At 36.3% G+C, this 19,289-nt stretch overlaps 1 protein-coding gene across 2 annotated transcripts; it reads right to left on the bottom strand.

The window, feature by feature from the left end:
* Positions 1-4,256: 4,256 nt before the first annotated feature.
* LOC308356429 (methyltransferase N6AMT1-like) lies at positions 4,257-14,816 on the bottom strand. 2 transcript variants are annotated; one of them, XM_080825408.1, is made up of 5 exons: positions 14,665-14,816; positions 12,632-12,718; positions 11,822-11,912; positions 6,392-6,477; positions 4,257-4,785 (listed from the first exon to the last, which is right to left on the bottom strand). In XM_080825408.1, the coding sequence occupies exons 1-4, from the start codon at positions 14,796-14,798 to the stop codon at positions 6,457-6,459; spliced, it is 333 nt and encodes a 110-aa protein (XP_080681534.1). In that variant the 5' UTR covers positions 14,799-14,816; the 3' UTR covers positions 4,257-4,785; positions 6,392-6,456. The 2 variants fall into 2 exon arrangements, with proteins under 2 accessions (XP_080681534.1, XP_080681535.1); XM_080825409.1 differs by having other exon boundaries at positions 4,258-5,040.
* Positions 14,817-19,289: the final 4,473 nt, after the last annotated feature.

Below are 19,289 nucleotides of genomic sequence, written 5' to 3' on the forward strand. Positions count from 1 at the left end.
TTTGGTGGTTTCTTACAAAGCTAAACATACTCTTACATGATTTAATGTATCCACTTATGTACACACAAAAGGCTGCACAGGGATTTTTACAGCAGCTATATTCATAACTGCCAAAACTTAGAAGCAAACAAGATTTTTTTTAGTGAAAGAATGGGTAAATAAACTGTGGTGCATTTAGACAGTGCAATATTATTCCCTGATAAAATGAAATGAGCTCTCCTGCCACTAGAAGACATGGAGGAACCTTAAACACACGTTGCTAAGTGAAAGAAAGCAATCTGAAAAAGTCACATTCTGTATGATCCCAAATATATGACATTCTGAAAAAGGCAAAACTGAACACAGTAAAAATATCACTGGCTGCCAGGAGTTAGTGGTAGCCAAGGGATGGAGGAGTTTGTAACAGTATAATAAAGTCTATATATCATTATACATCTGTCTAAACCCATAGAGTAGACAATACCAAGAGTGCACCCTCGTTGACCCCAATGTAAACTATGGGCTTTGGATGATTATGGCATATCCATGTAGCTTCCTTAATTATAACAAATATTAGAGAGTACTGGTAATGAGGGAGGCAATGTATGTCAGGGGACAGAGAGTATATGGGAAATCTTTATTCACTCCTTTTAAATTTCTATGTGAACTTAAAACTTCTCCAAAAAATTGTCTTAAAAAATCAAGTATTTCTAAGAAAGGATCAGTGAGTTTGAAGATAGAACAATAGCAACAACTAAAACCTAAATACAAAGGAAAAAAAAAACTTAAAAGATGAACAGATGCTTTGTTATCTGTGGTACAGTATTGAGTGATCTGATATACATATACATACACATGTAGAAATGCACACAGTCTGGATACTTCTATATCCAGAGAGGGCTCAGAAGAAGTATTTGAATAATGAATGGGTGAAATATTTCTAAAATTGGGGCACCTGGGTGGCTCAGTGGGTTAAACCCTCTGCCTTCGGCTCAGGTCATGATCCCAGGGTCCTGGTCCTGCATCGGGCTCTCTGCTCAGCAGGGAGCCTGCTTCCTCCCTCTCTCTCTGCCTACCTCTCTGCCTACTTGTGATCTCTCTCTGTCAAATAAATAAAAAAAAATTTAAAAAAATATTTCTAAAATTAATTTTTAAGAAAAGATAATTTAAACAAAGACTGAAGAAATCAACAAGCACCAAGTAATAAGAACAAAAAGAAAATGAGGACAGGTATTATCATAATCAATATTTGGGTAAACTGAAATATTTTTTCATTTTTTTAATGATGATTAACCTTAAAGTAAACATAACAAACATGATCAGTGAGTTTATGGCATATATAAAATTAAAATTTATAATAACAAAAGGTGGGAGGAAGGAAGTAAACTGCTATAAGGTCAGTATATATGCATAAAATGGTATAATATAACTTTAGCACAGGGCACCTGGGTGACTCAGTAAGCACCTGTGTTTGGCTCAGGTCATGAATCCAGGATCCTGGGATCCATTCCAGCACTGGGCTCCCTGCTCAGCAGAGAGTCTGCTTCTCCCTCTTCCCGCTCCCCCACCGCTACTTGTACTCATCCTCTCCCTCTCTCGCTCTCTTTCTCTCTCTCTCTCCTCCTCACACATAAAAACAATTAAATGAAATCGTTAAAAAATATATTACTTCCGGCACACTGTGGCAAATTAAGATACATACTGTAATCCTTAGAACAGCCATTAAAATCATAAATATATCAAGTAAATCTATGAAGGAATAAAATGGAACACTAAAAAAGTGCAAAAGAAGGCAAGAAAATAAGGTAAGAACAGGAAATAACAGCCGTAGCAAGCAGAAAACAAATAACAAGATATAGATTCTTGTACAACCATGACAGCAATTACATTAATTGAAATGGTCTGAACATTGTCATTAAAAATAAGACCCACATCTATGCTTCAAAAGAAACCCGCAACAAATATACAAATGCGGAGGAGTTAAAAAGAAAAGAATAAATAAATAAATAAATAAATATATACTATGCACGCAAATTGATATATAATAAACACTAGTTTAAGAAAGGTAGAATGGTGCTATTAATATCAAAGTAAGCTTCAAAAGAAAAAATAATATGAAAACTAAATTCCTCAATTAAACATAAAATCTCTAAAAAGCCTGGCAATAGTATTAAGAATGGGATGAAAGAAAAATGTGTGCTGCTCTCAGTTGAATTTATGTGAAGTGGTATAATATTATTTGAAAAAAACTGATAAATTAAGATTGTAATATTTGTAGCAACCAATAAATAACAATATATCTAATAAGCCAAAAGAGAAGATAAAATGGAATTAAAAAAATAAAATAAACCAATAAAAAGTAAAATTATGGGGGGAAAGGACAGGTTAGGAAATAGAAAACAAATAATGAGATGATATAGAGTTAAATAAAACTGTGTCAAAAGGACATTGAACTTGAAAGTCAAAATAGATTCATTATAAATAAGAATATTTATTTATTGTGGCTTATCCATAATAAACCTACATTAAATGTAAAGACACAGACAGACTAAATAATAATAAAGCTGGAGTGGATCTATCATGATCAATCAAGCAAACCTCAGACACTGTGTGTCAGTCACTTGGGAAATGAACAGTTTAGGGGTCAAATTCCTACTGTGTAATAAATATACAATCTAATAAAGGGGAAAGAGTGATACCGATATGTTTTTTGCATTGGAAACTGGAAAGTGGCTCATTAAGAGGAAGAGTGCTCTGCAATCAGCGTGGGAAAGATTCATCTGACTGAGGGGGTTAGATGCACCTTTATGGAGGATGATTACTTTGAAGTGGGCAGGGTTGTGTTTTAGGGGCAGCGAGGAGAAAGGTGTTGAATATAGAGAAAACAGTATGGCAAAAGCAAAAAGCTTGGAGATGAGAGTTTAATTTCTGTGATTACCCTAAGAAATGATGAATAAGCCAGCATTCATATAGAGCAGGATTCCTGAAGGTAAATAGAGAATCAGTTGCTTCCATGATGAATTAGGGCCATGTTGGCAAAGGCCTCAAATGATTATCTAAAATATTTGGTCCTATTTGGCCACTGGTAATTTTCCTTTGAGGCAAGTGACACCCTCAGTGTTACAATCGGTAAAATTGCTCTGACTGCAATATATAGTATAGGCTGTTGGCATGAAGCTTGGGTTCAAATATGCAGGGGAGACACACTAGTGTAGACATTGTGAATAACAAGGTGGGCCTGAGTGAGGCAGTATCAGTATGTTAAAAATTTTGTGATGATTTATCCAAACTTGTAGCTAGTTAATATCTGGGAGGAGGTAGAAGGAAGAATTTAAGATGATGCTATGGTTTTTAGCTTGGAAATAGGACAGTCAGAAGAGTGCATGGGTCCAGCATGATAATTTGTGTTTTATGTTGTTTGCAATGCTAGTATGAAAACTATAAATCTAACAGTTGATGGTTGATTTTAGAGCTCAAGGGAATTCTGTGGCAGAGAAAGACATAGGGGACTTCCAGATATAAATGATATTTGATACCCTGGGTATGGAAGAAAAGCAGTAATTAAGAACTCATTCTGTCCTGGTCTGTTTAAAACTTATGCGACAAGCCTAATATCATAAAATATACTTTTTTATGGGCAGGATTTCTTTTGAAACTAACTTCGAATTCCATAAGAATCACCATAAAATGTCAGGTATATAATCCTGTGTATTAAATAGCTCTTGTCCAGTAAACCAACATGTTTACCTCTATCTTTGAGTGAAGACTGACTATTAATATTCAACCTATCAAGATGTGTTTTGAATGAAAGGAAAGAAATTTGCAAAAAGTATTACCTTTCCTGTGTTGCTGGTTAAAGCTCGAGCTACTACTAGAGAAGTGATGGTTAGTTACACCATTGAGGACATAGTTATTGAACTTATAATACAGCTGCCTTCCAATTACCCCTTGGGTTCAATAACCGTGGAGAGTGGGAAGAGAGTAGGTGTGGCTGTTCAGCAGTGGCGGAACTGGATGTGCAGTTAAGCACTTACCTCACCCATCAGGTAAGTTTCTGTGTGTACATTCGGCTTTCCAGATAGCCCTACCAACCTCCTCTTTGAAAGGGCAGTAAGACTTAAAATATATCACTTCTGATTGAGGTTGAGTTACTGTATTTCCTTGGGTCAACACAGATGTATGCCTGAATGACCTGAACCTACTTACTGAGCCATTTTCCTTTTTAAAGTTCTGTATTTCTGTCTTTCTTTCTTTCTTTTTTTTTTTTTTTTTTTTTTTGGTGTTTGAGAGGAGTTGACTTTACTCCACTGACATTGTGGATGACACAGAACTATACATGGTGTTAAAGAAATTGTTTGAGAGGGAATCTTTTTGTAAGATACTGGATCGATGAATATCTTTGGAGCTACTTTTAGTCTAACATTTCAACTCTCCTTTTGTGATTAGAGAAATCCCAGTACTCTCAAAGTTCTTTGACTTTTAAACATACTGTAGTTGTTTGCACATTGAAACTATAAAACTTGATGTATTGGTGCAAAACCTTTCTTTCAGGTCTTTCTTTAGTGGAGAAAAATTGTATCTGGTTTCTAAAACTTAGCAGGTCATTTTAAAAACCAACATTCAGAAAACTTAGGAGATGTGAATATAGCCAGGCAGATTCTCTCTTTCTAAATTAAAATTTAGGGGCACCTGTGTGGCTCAGTTGGTTAAGCGTCTGCCTTCAGCTCAAGTCATGATCTCAGGATCCTGGGATTGAGCCCCACGTCATCGGACTCTCTCTCTCTCTTGTGCTCACTCTCCTTCTCTCTGTGTCAAATAAATAAAATCTTTTAAAAAATTAATTAGTTAATTAAAATTCAACTTTAACATTTATGAAATTGAATAAAAATAACTTTGGTCTTCAGAGTATATTTACTCTATTTTTTTCCTTTTTGTTAACAGAATGGAAGTATTATGGAAGACCTAGCTTTACGGAAAAATAATGTAGGCAAACGTTTTGAGGGTGTTGAAGATTGCATGATATGTTTCCCAGTCATTTGTGGTTTCTCTTCCCAAAAAAGCCTGTAGAACATGCAAGAAAAAGTTCCATTCAGCCTGCTTGGTAAGCCCAAAGAGAAATTAACTTATTTATATTTTATGTATATTTATATGTATGATATCTAAAAAACGAAATGATGTTAAACTCGTAATTGTAGTTAATAAAAGGCATATTAAAATGATTTTTCAAAATCTGTAAAAAATAATTATTAATTTACGGAGACTGGTAGCATCAAAGCACTTTAATAAGTGGGTGTTTTATTATAGCTCTCTCAAACAGTAGATGTTCCTGTAAGATCTAGACCATAAAGGAGACTAAAAAAACTAGGGGCCATCTGGCCTTAGAGCTCTTTACTCGTTTTAAACATCATAGTGAAAAGAAAGCTGCCCAGTATACAGTCGCTTCATAAGGAGGTCTTCCTGACATGTCTTAGTGGTTGGGTGGTGTGGGAGCCTAGGGAGAAAGAGTCGTACTGTAGCCTTTGGAAGTAATACTGAGTTGTGTTGATTTTGGAGATGAATGGGGGAAGCTAAAATTTTGGTATTCTCCCTTTTCCACTTAATCATTGTTAAGCTTACCTTGGATGCATATTTAAACTGACAGCTTTAAAAGGTTCTTTCAACATTTAAAAAAGCATTTTTTTTCCCAGTACAAATGGTTTACGTCTAGCAACAAATCCACTTGTCCACTCTGTCGTAAGACCTTTTTCTGAAAATTTTTCCTTCCATTGGAAGTGATCCCTGAAGAAAATCAGACAAGGACTGTGGATCTGGAGCCATCTTAAAGTGTTGATGGGAGGAGGCCAGTGAGCATTACTTTTAAATAGGACCTTCTCTGGAAAATTATTTTGGTTAATGTAATGATCCTAAAATCAGGTTTACTTATCTTTAGATTGCTTTGTAAATGTTTGGAAACCTTTTCTTTTACATAAGGATATTACATATTTGAGAGAAAATATTTATATTAATAGTTTAATCTTTTTGTATATTTTTAAAAATAAATATGGAAATACCCTAAATTACAGAATTGGAATTTGTGAAAGCACTGTACAACTATGTTATACTAAAAAGCCCATTAGGTTTGTTGACCTATGTTCTAGAAGAGTCCAAGTGAGGCAAATGAATTGAGAGGGTTGATTTATATCTACAGATATTTTAAGATTTATTTATTAGTTATTACAACAAAATTAATTAGTATTCTGATATTTGTAGGTTATTTTAATGGTAAAAATGAGGCTAAGCTATTAATATAGTTTATCATAAGCTATTTGAAGCATGCTCTGAAATCCTATGTAAAAGAGTGTAAACTGAAATTTAAGGTGTCTCCATTAATCAAGGGTTATGAAATTCAGAAAATTAAATTCATGGCACTGACCTTTTGCTGTGGAAGAATTTCCGTTTGTTAGTGAAATTTGAATTGCAGTCTTGTCAGTGAGCTTATTACTCCATTTGAGTGAGTCTCTAGAGGGTATGAAGTTGAGAGAAACAGAATTAGATTATCTCGTGCATGAAGCAGAGTGGTAGTTATCCCTCTATTGAGAGGGAAGGAATAAGTATTTCTGAAACTTAAGACTGGTGGAAAAAATAAAAATTTTAAAATGTTGTAGGAGGCTTTCAACTTTGTAAGCAAATTTTGCTATTCTTCCTGGCCAAAGTTACACTAAATTAGAGATTTGGGGGAGCTTATTTTTTCCAGCCTTTAGAAGTATAAGTTAATAATTTTAGTACTAAGTAAAATTCAGTATAATGGGCTGAAGTGGAATAGGTGAATACGTTCCGTTTGCCACAGCACTGTTACCTTTAAAAAACTGTATCCAAGTTCTAAAAGTACGGAAGTTTGGAACTTGGAATAATTTTATTGCAGTCTTCCACTACATGGGAAATATTAGCATATCTGACAGCAAGTTTACTTGAAAGATCAGCTGATCATCTCTGTTGCAAATGTTTAATTGGCAAAAAGAAGTCATATTAAATAAAAATCACTGCTTACCATCACCTGGGTAAAACGGTTATTACTGAAATAGGATGAATGTGGTCCGAGTATCATAGTCGAGAGTGAAGTATTATGTGTGAATTATAGATCTCTTGAGTTGAATATGTAGATGCAGTGTCCTACCCAGTTTTGTCTGTCTCTTGGATTTTTCTCCCTAATATTTATTATCTTATAGCCTTGAGACTCAAGGAGTCAGTGAGCACAGATAGCAAAATTCTACCACCTCTTCTTAACCCCTTTCTTAAAATATTCTCTGTGTCTCTCTCTGACATAGTAATCCCAAAGATTGTGTTACTCCTCTGTGAAAGTTGCACACTTTTCCTTTAAAAATGGTTTTAAAATAAGGCCTTGTTTATATCTTTTCCAATAGTGGTACTTCTTGGCTTCTGACCCAAACCTCAAGTAGAACAGAAAAGGGAATAATGGAGCATTGTTTTTCCATGTTAGCATCTAGGGCATCAGGTTCTTGGTGAAACACTATAATTCAGTGGAATACTTACTCTTCATACTTAGGACTCTTAACACATTTCTTTGAGACTTGTAAATATAAGTGTAAAGTTTGTTACTGTTTATATGCTTAAGAAAAAACTTTCCAGAATAAGACTGAAATTCATATCATTGATTAAAGTTCTATTTATATAGCTTTAACAACTGCAGAGCATCCCTTACAATTTTAGCATAAGGACATTAAAAATTGCATGAGATTCAAAGCCCATTAGCAAAATTATTAACTTAAAATCCTAATGTAAATTGCAAAGTTTAGAATTTATTTTTAACTCTTATTTATCCCATGTTCTAATGTATGTCCATAAGTTTCTGTGGCTTAAACAATGTTATTATTTGATAAGTTTTTGTGGTGTGGATGATTGTTATTATTTGATTGTTATACCATATGTGCCCATTAAGATTCTATTTAATTATAAAATATTTCAAATATACAGAGTAATAATAACAATAATATAAATGCCCTTGTACTCCTCACAAACTATTTTGCCATATTTGCTTCGGATTTTTAAGTAGGCTCCATGCCCCATATGGGCCTTGAACTCACCACCCTGAGATCAAGAGTTGGATGCTCTACTGACTGAGCCACCCAGGTGCTCTGCTTCGGATTTTTAAAGAAATAAAATCTTCCTCCTTTGTACTTCTCCCTGATGCCATCTCCTCTTTCCCTCCCTAGAGCCAACCTACTCCCTCCCAGATGTAATCAAAATGGCTGAAGGAGGTTTAGAGAGGAAAGAGCTTTTACATCATGTGATTCAAAGTTATTTAACACTCAGTCATACCATCTCAATACTGGGCACATCACTGGGCTATTTACACACAGTGTGAAACACTGCCTTACAACTTCCATTTTATCCCGGTTTCTAAAAGCATTTCTGTTTGTCGTCTTAATAGGCCTGTTAACTGGGGTGCCTGGGGGGCTCAGTGGGTTAAAGCCTCTGCCTTCAGCTCAGGTCATGATCCCAGGGTCCTGGGATCGAGCCCCCCTCTCTCTGCCTGCCTCTCTGCCTACTTGTGATCTCTGTCTGTCAAATAAATGAATAAAATCTTTAAAAAAAAATAGGCCTGTTAACTATAAAGTTCAAAGAGAACACATGAATAGTATCTTTGAGGAGGTGTTACAGAGGTACCTCTTCTTTCTCTACTCATTTAAAAAGTGAAAAGTAACATTTTTGAGGGAAGTGATTCAGGAATACCTTTGTCTGCAAGTAGGAAGATGACTAGTTATCTGCTGTTCCTTTCGGTCGTGATACTGCAGTATGAGGAAATACATTTGAAATAACCAATTTTCAATTACATAAAGAAATTTTCTCACATTGTTAAAAAAAAAAAAAAGTCCAGAAGGTAATTTTCCAGAAATGTTGAGAAGGGAAACTAAAAAAGAATTTGCTTTGTAATTGTTTATAATGGCTCTGAGGTGGGGGTGCCTGGGTGGCTCAGTCATTATGCAGCTGCCTTGGACTCAGGTCATGATCCCAGGGTCCTGGGAATGAGCCCCACGTCGGGCTCCCTGCTCAACAGAGAGCCTGCTTCTCCTTCTCCCTCTGCCTGCTGCTCTGCCTACTTGTGCTCTCTATCTCTCTGTCAAATAAATAAATAAAATCTTTTAAAAAATGGTTCTGAGTTACTATATATTAATAATCATTTCAGTATGGGTTTTAAATAAAGGAAAAATTGATCTTAAAATACAGAAAATTATGTAGTTTAAAAAGGAAATGGATTTAAATGAGAAAGTCACCGTAGACTGGATATAAGGTCTAATCACACACACTCCTCACCCATCCACATTCAGCTTTTGGGTGGTCTCAGAACATTAGAACAGATCTAAAAATGGGGAGGTAAGCAAAAAAGGCCTCTGACAAGAAGTTTTAAATTCAAATAGCAAAATGTACTTTATTTATACGAGAGGCTCTTATTTAGAACCCCTGAACTCTTAGCTTAAATACAAGTTTAACTAAATCACTTGTTTGGTATTCTAGCAAACAGCACATGGAAAGAGAGAGTGGAAATGCCACTAACAGGTAACAGCAAAATAAGACAACGTAAAGCAAGAGAAAAGAGACAGAGAGGAGAGGAAATGAAAACTCAAAATCACTGCAAGCTCTAGCTACTCAGTATAAGGCAGAAAGCCCTGAGTAATCCTCATCACAGCTAGCACAGAATAGTAACTAATGCTCATTTTAATGACCCTGAATCAATCAAAGATAAAGTTATTATTATTATTATTAGTTTACTTTAGGAATGTAAGGAAAGCCATATGACATATCTGAAAAAAGTCTTTTTTCTAAAACTAAAAAAGAAGCAAAATAAAAGTACTACTTTGTAAACAGGTAAGCTTAGTTATCTAAAACAATGATTTTGATCAAGGCTGTGATAATCTATGCCTAGTGTTCTGAATATTAAACAAACACAGAGTTTTCTAAGTGGATCATAATACCTATGCTAATGCCTCCTTCTTCCTTCTTTCTTTGTCAGCATTCAGAGTCACCATCACCTCGAACCCCCAAAACAGCTGACTGGCATGGACTACCATGAGCCATGTCCTGAAACAGCCGTGAGACTTCTAGATTTAGACTCAATGGTCTGGGCTTAAATTCTGTATTTATCACTCTATTAGCTACATGACTTTAAAAAATGAACCTCACCTCAGTTTCTACCTCTGTTAAAAAAAAGATATTCTGAATTTCTTATTTATCTAAAGTTTTATTACTATACCAAAACCATATATTTAACACTAATCATGGACACAATAAAGAAATAAGTTAAAAATTTAAAGGGCAAAACCTTCACAGTGAACCCATGTAAATCACATGAGTACCTTTCTGGATAATCTAGTTTTTAATAGCAGTAACAAGTCCTAATAGGTAAGAATTTCTTACATCTTTGGCTTAATTCCTTCTAAGCTGAAAAATCACTTCTGAGTTTAAAAAAGCAGAAAAGCTAAATACTCTTAACACTAAGAATACACGTCAAGAAGCACGGAAAACATTTTTATTTCTTATCCCTATCTGGTGTTAAGACTTTTTGCTTACAAAAAAGCACTTAAAACAACAACAAATATCCAAAATTACCCAAGTCTTACCAATTAAAATAGTAAAGGAACACTGCGACTGGGAAATAGATGTGTAAGTTAAAATGATGGTTCTGTAATTGTGACATGTTTTTTTACCTGTCAAGGTCTCATTCCCCTCTTTCTTTTGATTTCATCTCCTTGATCTCTAATGGGTAAATTCTCTATCCTCTCATTTTCAATCCATTTAGCTCGGGTAGGGCTTATCCCAATGCAGCTGTCCTGGGTGAGACTATTACTCAAGCCTAAACCCCTTTGGCCACAGTGAGAGATTTTGAGATGGCATATGATCCAAGATGATCCAAGCAATACTCATTCTGGGGCTTGTAAGACTAACTAAATAGAAAGAGTTTCTTTCCATGGAAGGATAAGGGAGATGTTTGCTGAGAAGTGCGAAATAGACATGCACGTATCTTCTTACCAAGAAGAAAAAGACTACCTAGAAATAGAGCCAACAGAGAAGTTCAGAGCTAAGAAAAAGATGCCTGTTATAGCATTTGAGTTCCTGGAGCCAGCTATGCCTGAAGCCACACACTTTACTTAAGCCAGTTTAAACTGGATTCTCCGTCACTTCTGACCAAAAGATGACTGATCCTTCCAAGACAGTAGAAATTTCCTTTGAATTTTGGACAAGATGAATTACATCAGTTAAGAATTTACTTCGTGGGGCACCTGGGTGGCTCAGTGGATTGGGCCTTTGCATTCAGCTCAGGTCATGATCTCAGGGTCCTGGGATCAAGCCCCACATCGGGCTCTCTGCTCAGCGGGAAGCCTGCTTCTCCCTCTCTCTCTGCCTGCCTCTCTGCCTACTTGTGATCTCTGTCTGTCAAATAAATAAATAAAATCTTTAAAAAAAAAAAAAAAAAGAATTTACTTCGTAGGGGCGCCTGGGTGGCTCAGTGGGTTAAAGCCTCTGCCTTCGGCTCAGGTCATGATCCCAGGGTCCTGGGATCGAGCCCCACATCGGGCTGTCTGCTCCACAGAGAGCCTGCTTCCTCTTCTCTCTCTCTCTCTGCCTGCCTCTCTGCCTACTTGTGATCTCTGTCTGTCAAATAAATAAATAAAATCTTAAAAAATAATAATAAAAAAAAGAATTTACTTCATAAATTATGGGGTATACTATTTAGTGGATTAAAAGTTAATTAATTTATCACTCAAGCTTCTTTGACCTAATCATCTTAACCTTAACTTATTTGAAAAGGAAATTAACTATTATTGGACAAGGATGAATAGCTCACCAAGTCTGTAATTACTGGCTGAATGTGGACTTTGTCACAGTGTGCTGTCTCCAGAGTGCAAGCTGCTGCTTCAGGGTTGGTATCAGTGCACCTAGAAACAGAAGAGAAAGAAAACTGTATTTTACGACCATGAGGCAACCTATTACTGAAAAAATTTTAAATGTTCCACTGCTTTTTTACAAAGCAGATTTAGAAAAAAATGAAAATGCTTTAATAATGGTGAAGGAAAAAGCAATAAATGTTATATTAATGAAAAAGATTGTTATATTGATATAATGTGCAAGAGTAGAAACTACACATACATGCATACACATCTGAAGGAATTAAATTATGAATCTAATGAATACTATGCCACCACAAAAATGAAATTTAAAAGGAATTTTTGAAAAATAGTCATGATACAATATTAAAAACATAGGAAGTGGGGAAAAAAAGAAAGAAACACACTTGGACCATGTGTGGTAGAATTGGAAGTGATTTTTATTTTCTTCTTTAAACTTTCCATATTCTCAAATTTTCTTAAAAATTTAATTTTCAATTTTTTCTGGTAATCAGACTATTTGCCTAAAAAATTTCAAATTTAGAAATACCCTAAAATCATTTTGTTGCTTCTATAATTATGTAGTATGATGGAACGGTTTTGGACATGCAGTTAAAATGTTTAGGGAAGAATAATTTATAATCTGAGTCCTTCCTACACTTAGGTAGACCCTTTCATTTCATTTACAAAAATGATTTCATTCAGGCAGTCATACCCCTAGTGAATTTCTTAGTGGAAGATGTGGATGAATTTGATATACTTATACTTACATGTACAAAGCTTGAGGACCCATCATAGAGGCTAGGAATGCAGACACCACTCCAGACCCTGATCCTACTTCAAGGCGTATTTCCACTCTAAAAAAGCAAAATAAAATAAATGAGTATAGTAGGATAAAAATATACATCACAGAAAATGACGCTCAATCTAGTTTTAATGTGTATTTCTCCAGCATCACTCATCTGCAAATACATGGAAATACAAAAGAAATTTATAAACACACTATAAACCACTTTGTGCTCATTTAATACTGTTTAATTACACACTGGGGTGTGTAATTAAAGTCCATAAAATAGATAGCTTCCAATTCATTACTATAAAACATTACATAAAACTATGGAATTAGGTTGAGGGTTGAAAATATCAATATGAAAAACATCACCCCTTCTCACAAGGGTTTAGTAGTTTAGTACTTCCCTAAAATGATAGGGTTAGTTATTATACTATTTATTTATGATGTTTTCTCTATCATCTAAAAGTACATAACATTTACAAATCCATTAGTATATCCTAGAGAAAAAAAATTCCCCCTTTCTCTTAATAGATTTAGAGCAGGAAAAGAAATTCGTTATTTGTACAGCTGTACACTGAACTGAGAAAATCTCACAGAATCTGATCTTACAATATTAGTATAACTTTAAAATGCTTTTGAATAAATTCTTTATTACACTCTATTTTATCCTTCAATTAAATTTACTTCCCTGCCTATAGTCTACATATGCATCAAAAGCACCAGTTTTCTCCATCACAGAAATGGGTTTAATGGGATTTAGGTCTTGCTGGCTACTAGCCTCAAACAACTATCCAAAAATAAACTCTAGCAGCTTCTAACTTTTGGAATCAACCCACATTATCTGACAAAACTTTATTATTCTGTGGGAAGGTCTGTTGAACCTTACCAGGAGGCTTTTATTTGAAAATAACTATCATGCTTTCATAAACTGAATCCCAAGAACAGAAATAATCTGACTTTATAACAAAATCAGCTCCTTTCACAGCATACTTTGCAATGCAACTGGTGCTTGTAAATCTTTCTGGGGTCTCTTGAGACTAAAAGACAAATTACAAAAAGAAATATAGGGTTCTACATTCCAGTAAATCCCAAAGTTCCATCATTTACAATGAAAAGCTGGCTTCATAAGCGTTGGGGCATTTTATATATGGAAAAATCTGACCAGGTTTAAGAGAGAGAAACACAATACAGAAATACAGATCTATGAAGCCTGACTGCTATTTTATCTTGAGATAACCAATTTCAAGTCTTGATCTTTAAATAAATCTAATTACTCAAATTCCTCTCATTAAAACAATAACAATACAGGTATTCATTCTTTTAATGTCATTTAAAATTTAGGAGGGGGGCACTTCAACAAGTCAGTTTTATTACTTACAAAGTGCTAGGGAAAATTCCACAGGCTGCTAGCTCTGTAGCTATTTAAAATTTTAAGTTAAATGAAAAATTACGCTCTGCAGTCGCACTAGCCACGTTTCAAGGGCTGGGTAGCCACACGCGGCTAACTGGCTTGTTGTTCAGGGCAGAATACGCTGTTCAGTGGGTTTCAAAATACTTCTCCGCGCCATGATCTCACAACCTCACTTCATTTTTGTGCCCCTCCCTTACTATAGGGTGCCTTTATATACTGAGTAAATTAAATGCCACGCAACTTTTAATATTTTATATTAAAATATTAATATATTTCGGAATATTTGGTTTTTGAACGTGTTAGCACATCACTGCTCTCGGGGGCTGTGGAAAAGATACACGCTGGCGTAGTAAGGAGCTGTGGAGCTCCCGAGACCAAAGCAACACCTTGGCAAAAGTAGAGAGATCCCTGGCCCGCCCATTACAGGTATCTAAAGGAGGATCGTCCGTGACGGCGTTCTGGTATCCACGGTCGCCAAGTCTGCGGACACCGCCTCCTCTCGGGGCAGACAGCATCCCCTCTTTCCCGGGCTCTCCCTCGCCGCCGCCTCTCCAGGACGCTCGAGCCCTCTCCCGCCGGGACCCTCGTCCTCCTCGCACCCCGTCAGCTCGGCCGCTGCTGCCTGGAGCGCGTCCAGCAGCAGGAACGTATCCTCCGCGGGCTCGTACACGTTGGTGAAGGCGCCGCGGCCCACGCGCCCAGACGGCGGTGTGGGGAAGCTCGGAGCTGCCATCTTTCTTCCCTCCGTCCCACGCGCAGACGCCAAAATTCCGCGCGCGCAGGCCGGGCAGTGGAGGGCGGGGCAATGGGGGCGGAGCAGTAGGGCCGGGGCGCCGGAGGCGGAGAGAGGAATCCGGGCTTGTTATTTCTAACAGTTTGTAAGTAAATGTTCTTGGAATTTGTAAGTAAACGGTTCTGTAGTCTGCAAATGCTGACCTTTGCTTTCTTATTTAGAATATTTAAATTTATTTTATTTTATAGATTAGCCCTTGATGCAGGGCATCCTCGATTGTTTTTGACTAAGGGGAGTGTTTATCCTTTATATTCAAAAGTTTTCTTCTATTTCTTGTTTGCAAAGAATTGAAAAAATACATATGGTCACTAAATTTTACGTTTTTAAATATCAATTGAACTTCAAGTTTTGAGCTTTGAGATTTAAACTTTTTCTCACTTTATTTTTTACTGTAGTATATTATAAAAATTACCTTCCTTATGTTGAATCATGAAGGCACTTTTTATAAGTCTCACTCAAGCAAGATGATTTTTCTTTTAATATCCTGCTGAATTTGGAGTGCTGATAATCTAGCTCTGTTTTGATTATGCTGTCATTACAGGATGAGTTAGGACATTGTTTCTGGCACATCTGGTAGAACTCACACATAAAATTGGATGGATTTAGTGCTTTTTTTTTTAGTGGATGATTCTCTGCTGTTTTGGGGCATCTTCTATAGATTGTTAGATTCTTCAGGCACTTGCACTCTTTTTGAGTCCATTTTTGTACTTTTGCAATAAAACATTTTTACATCTAGTTTTTAAAATTTGAGTAATAAAAATACAGGTAAATACCTAGATACCATTTTTTAAAAACCTGAGTACCTATCACCCAGAATTGATAATTAATAGTACTTTCTCATATTTCCTTAAGAGTATTTATTTTATTTTTAAAATACATATTATACTACATATTACTATTTAATAATTGTGTTAAATGTAATATTTATTTTTTAAAAAAGATTTTATTTATCTGACAGACAGAGATCACAAGTAGGCAGAGAGGCAGGCAGAGAGAGAGAGGGGGATGCAGGCTCCCCGCTGAGCAAAGAGCCCAATGTGGGGCTTGATCCTAGGACCCTGGGGTCATGACCTGAGCCGAAGGCAGAGGCTTTAACCCACTGAGCCACCCAGGTGCCCCAAATGTAATATTTATTATAACGAATTATCTCACATGGTTATGGAGACTCACAGACCCAAAATCTGTAGAACCAATTTCCTATCCTTAAGAGTTTTTAAATATAAGAACTAACATAAGACAGATGAAGTGGATGTTTTTTCTGTATTCACCCTCAGTTGCATTCTGTAAACCTCTCTCCAACCCGACTTCTCTCATGAAGTTAGTGTGTATCCCTCCAATCACTGTTTTTATGTTTTTACATTCAGATATTCATGACAGTGAATGGCTAGTATGTTTTCAAATTTGTTTCGCTGGTAATAGGTTGGACAAACTGTTCTTCCCATTTCTTTTTCACTGAAAATTCTCACTCCGTGTCTTCGTATATATAAAGTTAGTTTACTCCTTTTCATTGCCAGATAGCATTATATGTAAATATAAAATATCCTATCTGGAATGGTTAAATATCTATTGGTAAACATTGAATCCTCTCCGGATTTTCATTATTTTAAACAATACTGTGATTAACTTTCTCAAACAAGCTTTTTTCTGATCCTGTACAAAAGTTCCTTGGGATCCAAGCCAGAATGGATTAGCAGTGTTGTATACACATTTTCAATTTTACTAAACATTTTCAAATTTCTTTCCAAACTAATTGTGCTTAGTTGGTGGGAGACTTAATATTTGATTTATTATTATTAGACTTATTTTTAAAATTTATTTTAAACTGAATTGGCCTGGTTGTCATTGAGTTTAGGCACGTGTTCATATGTTCTTCATTTGAAGTTCTTCCTTTGTGAACTGTCTGTTCATTTTTGCCTATTTATTCCTTTTGAATTTTGTTTTTATTTCCATTAAAGTTGATACATGCATAATTTAATAGGCCAAATAGTGCTACATGAGTTATGAAAAGCAGTCCAGTCTAGTACACCAAGATCTAATTTCTCATGTCTCATTCTCCAGAAATGACCATTTTCAACTTTTATCTGCTTCTTTGGCCATTTATCCATGTCTCTATGTACGAAGCTTATAACAATATTACTTCATTTCTCAATTTTCACATAATCTATGAGTTCTTATGATAGAAGGTAAATTACGTTCATGTGATAGAAGGCAAGAATTTGATTCTCCTGCCGCCCGTAAACAAATGTAATTGCCAGGCCCCCTCTCCCTCTAGTCCCTATACGGTTATATTGTGATTGATTGATTGACTTTTACATAATTCTGTCTATAGAAATGGTATCTGGACCTGATTTCTGTATTATACCTGTCACTTCCTTGCACAACTCTTTGCTTTTCCTTAAAGTTAATAATCATCTGTTGTTTTATTTTCCTAGGTCTGCCATAACAAATTATTTCAAACTAGATGGCTTAAAAGAACAGAAGTTTATCCACTCCGTTTTGGAAGTCTGAAATCAAGGTGGTAGAAGGGCCATGGCTCCCTATGAAGGCTATAGGGAAGAATCCTTCCTTGCCTCTTCTAACCTCTGCCGGTTGACAGCAATCTCTGGCCTTCCTTGTCTTGCATCAGCAGCGTAACTCCCATTTCTGCCCTGGTCTTCATGTGGACTTCTTTCCAGTGTATCTTTTCTTCCTCCAAACCTCTTTCCTTATAAGGACACCAGTCATGGGGTTTGGGGCCCACCTTAATCCAGTATGACCTCATTTTAACTTGATTATATTTCCAAAGACACTTTGTAAATAAAGATACATGTATATGTGTGGGTGTGTTTATATGTGCACATATATATGGATGTATATGTACACATGTACATACATATATACATATACATATATGTATATTCAGAATTTCAGCATATCGTTTTGGAGAATGTGATTGAACCCACAACACCTAGTAATAATTGCCCTTTCATTTGCATAGTTATCTATATATCACAGTTCAGCCTCAAAGTCTTTTCTAGTTGTTTACCCCCTGCCTGACTCTACCCCATCCCAATACATTTAAAGACATTGAGCATCCTGGTTATTTCTGTCTAATCTATTTAGGCACCACTGTATGTCTCTGGGACTCATTCCTGGGCTCTGTTTCTTCAGCTCTGCCTCAGGCTAGCCCTCGCTCTGATGCCAGGATGGCTGCATCTTATAGCTTCACTCCCTCAATTCAGTGGCAGAGTCTTTTTCAGTCACTTGCACTCAAGTCCTGTCATTCACTCCTTCTTACTGGCCCCAAATGGGTCCTATGCTCATGCTTGAATTGATCCTGTGGCCAGGTATGTGGTGAATTGATTTCCTCACACCTGTCTTGGGGCCTGGAGGGAGGTCTCATCACCACCAGATAGCCAGAATGGTACCCTAAGAGCAAAACCATAGTGCTGATATAGGTGCTGGGCAAAAACACAAAACACACTGAAGCGTGTTGGTGATTACTTTACTCTGGCTTGCTATTGTCTTTTGTTTTGTTTATAATATCTCTTACTCTGCAGATATTTAAAAATGATTAAATCTGTTTTGTTTTTTTTTTTAGTTTCTGATTTATGTGTTGTGCTAAGAAAATACTCTGTAAGAAAAGTTCATTTTCTCATTTCAAAGTATAGATGTCACTATATTAATTGGATCTACCTTATTAAGTAGGTCGTTAGATTTTTTTTTAAGGTTTTATTTATTCACTTGTCAGAGACACAAGCTGGGGCAGCAGCAGGCAGAGGGAGAAGCAGGCTCCCCACTGAGCAAGGAGTCTGATGCAGGACCCCATCCCAGGACCCTTGAATCATGACCTGAGCCGAAGGCAGATGCTTAACTGACTGAGCCACCAAGGTGGCCCCAGGCAAGTCAACATATATAATATATAACATATATTTTATATATATAAATTTTCTTTTCATCTTGTTGGTGGACTTTTTCAATATGATCAGTATCTTTCTTTCATCAATTCTGGGAAATCTATTTATATGTTCTTTGTTTTTTTCTTCCCTTCCATTCTCTGTTCTTGTCTGCTGGAATTGCAATCATATAGATGGAGATGCACTCGATGTCTTCAGGTCTCTTTGTTTTTGTTCTTTCTATCTGCCTTAGATGGGGCTACCTGGAAATGGATGCTGGGATGGAGATCTGCAGATAGGAGGCTTATTGCTTAAGTTCCCTCGGAGACAATGTCTGGGACGGAAAGATAAGGAGGGTAGGGTGAAAGGAGAGTTGAACTGTGCTGCAGTTGTAAGAAAGGCCTCACCTGACTGTTCAGGGAGCTTCGGGGCTGGGATGACCCTTCAGATTGTCCTGAATCCAAGCAAGGGGGCCTGTGTGCCTTTGGGGAAAGGACATAAACGGGCAAAGCAATTCTTTCCCAAGGGTAATTCCTGGAGAGGGACTTGGCTGTGA

The sequence above is a fragment of the Martes martes genome, assembly GCF_963455335.1.
Source record: "Martes martes genome assembly, chromosome: 16".
Taxonomy (NCBI): Eukaryota; Metazoa; Chordata; class Mammalia; order Carnivora; family Mustelidae; genus Martes; species Martes martes.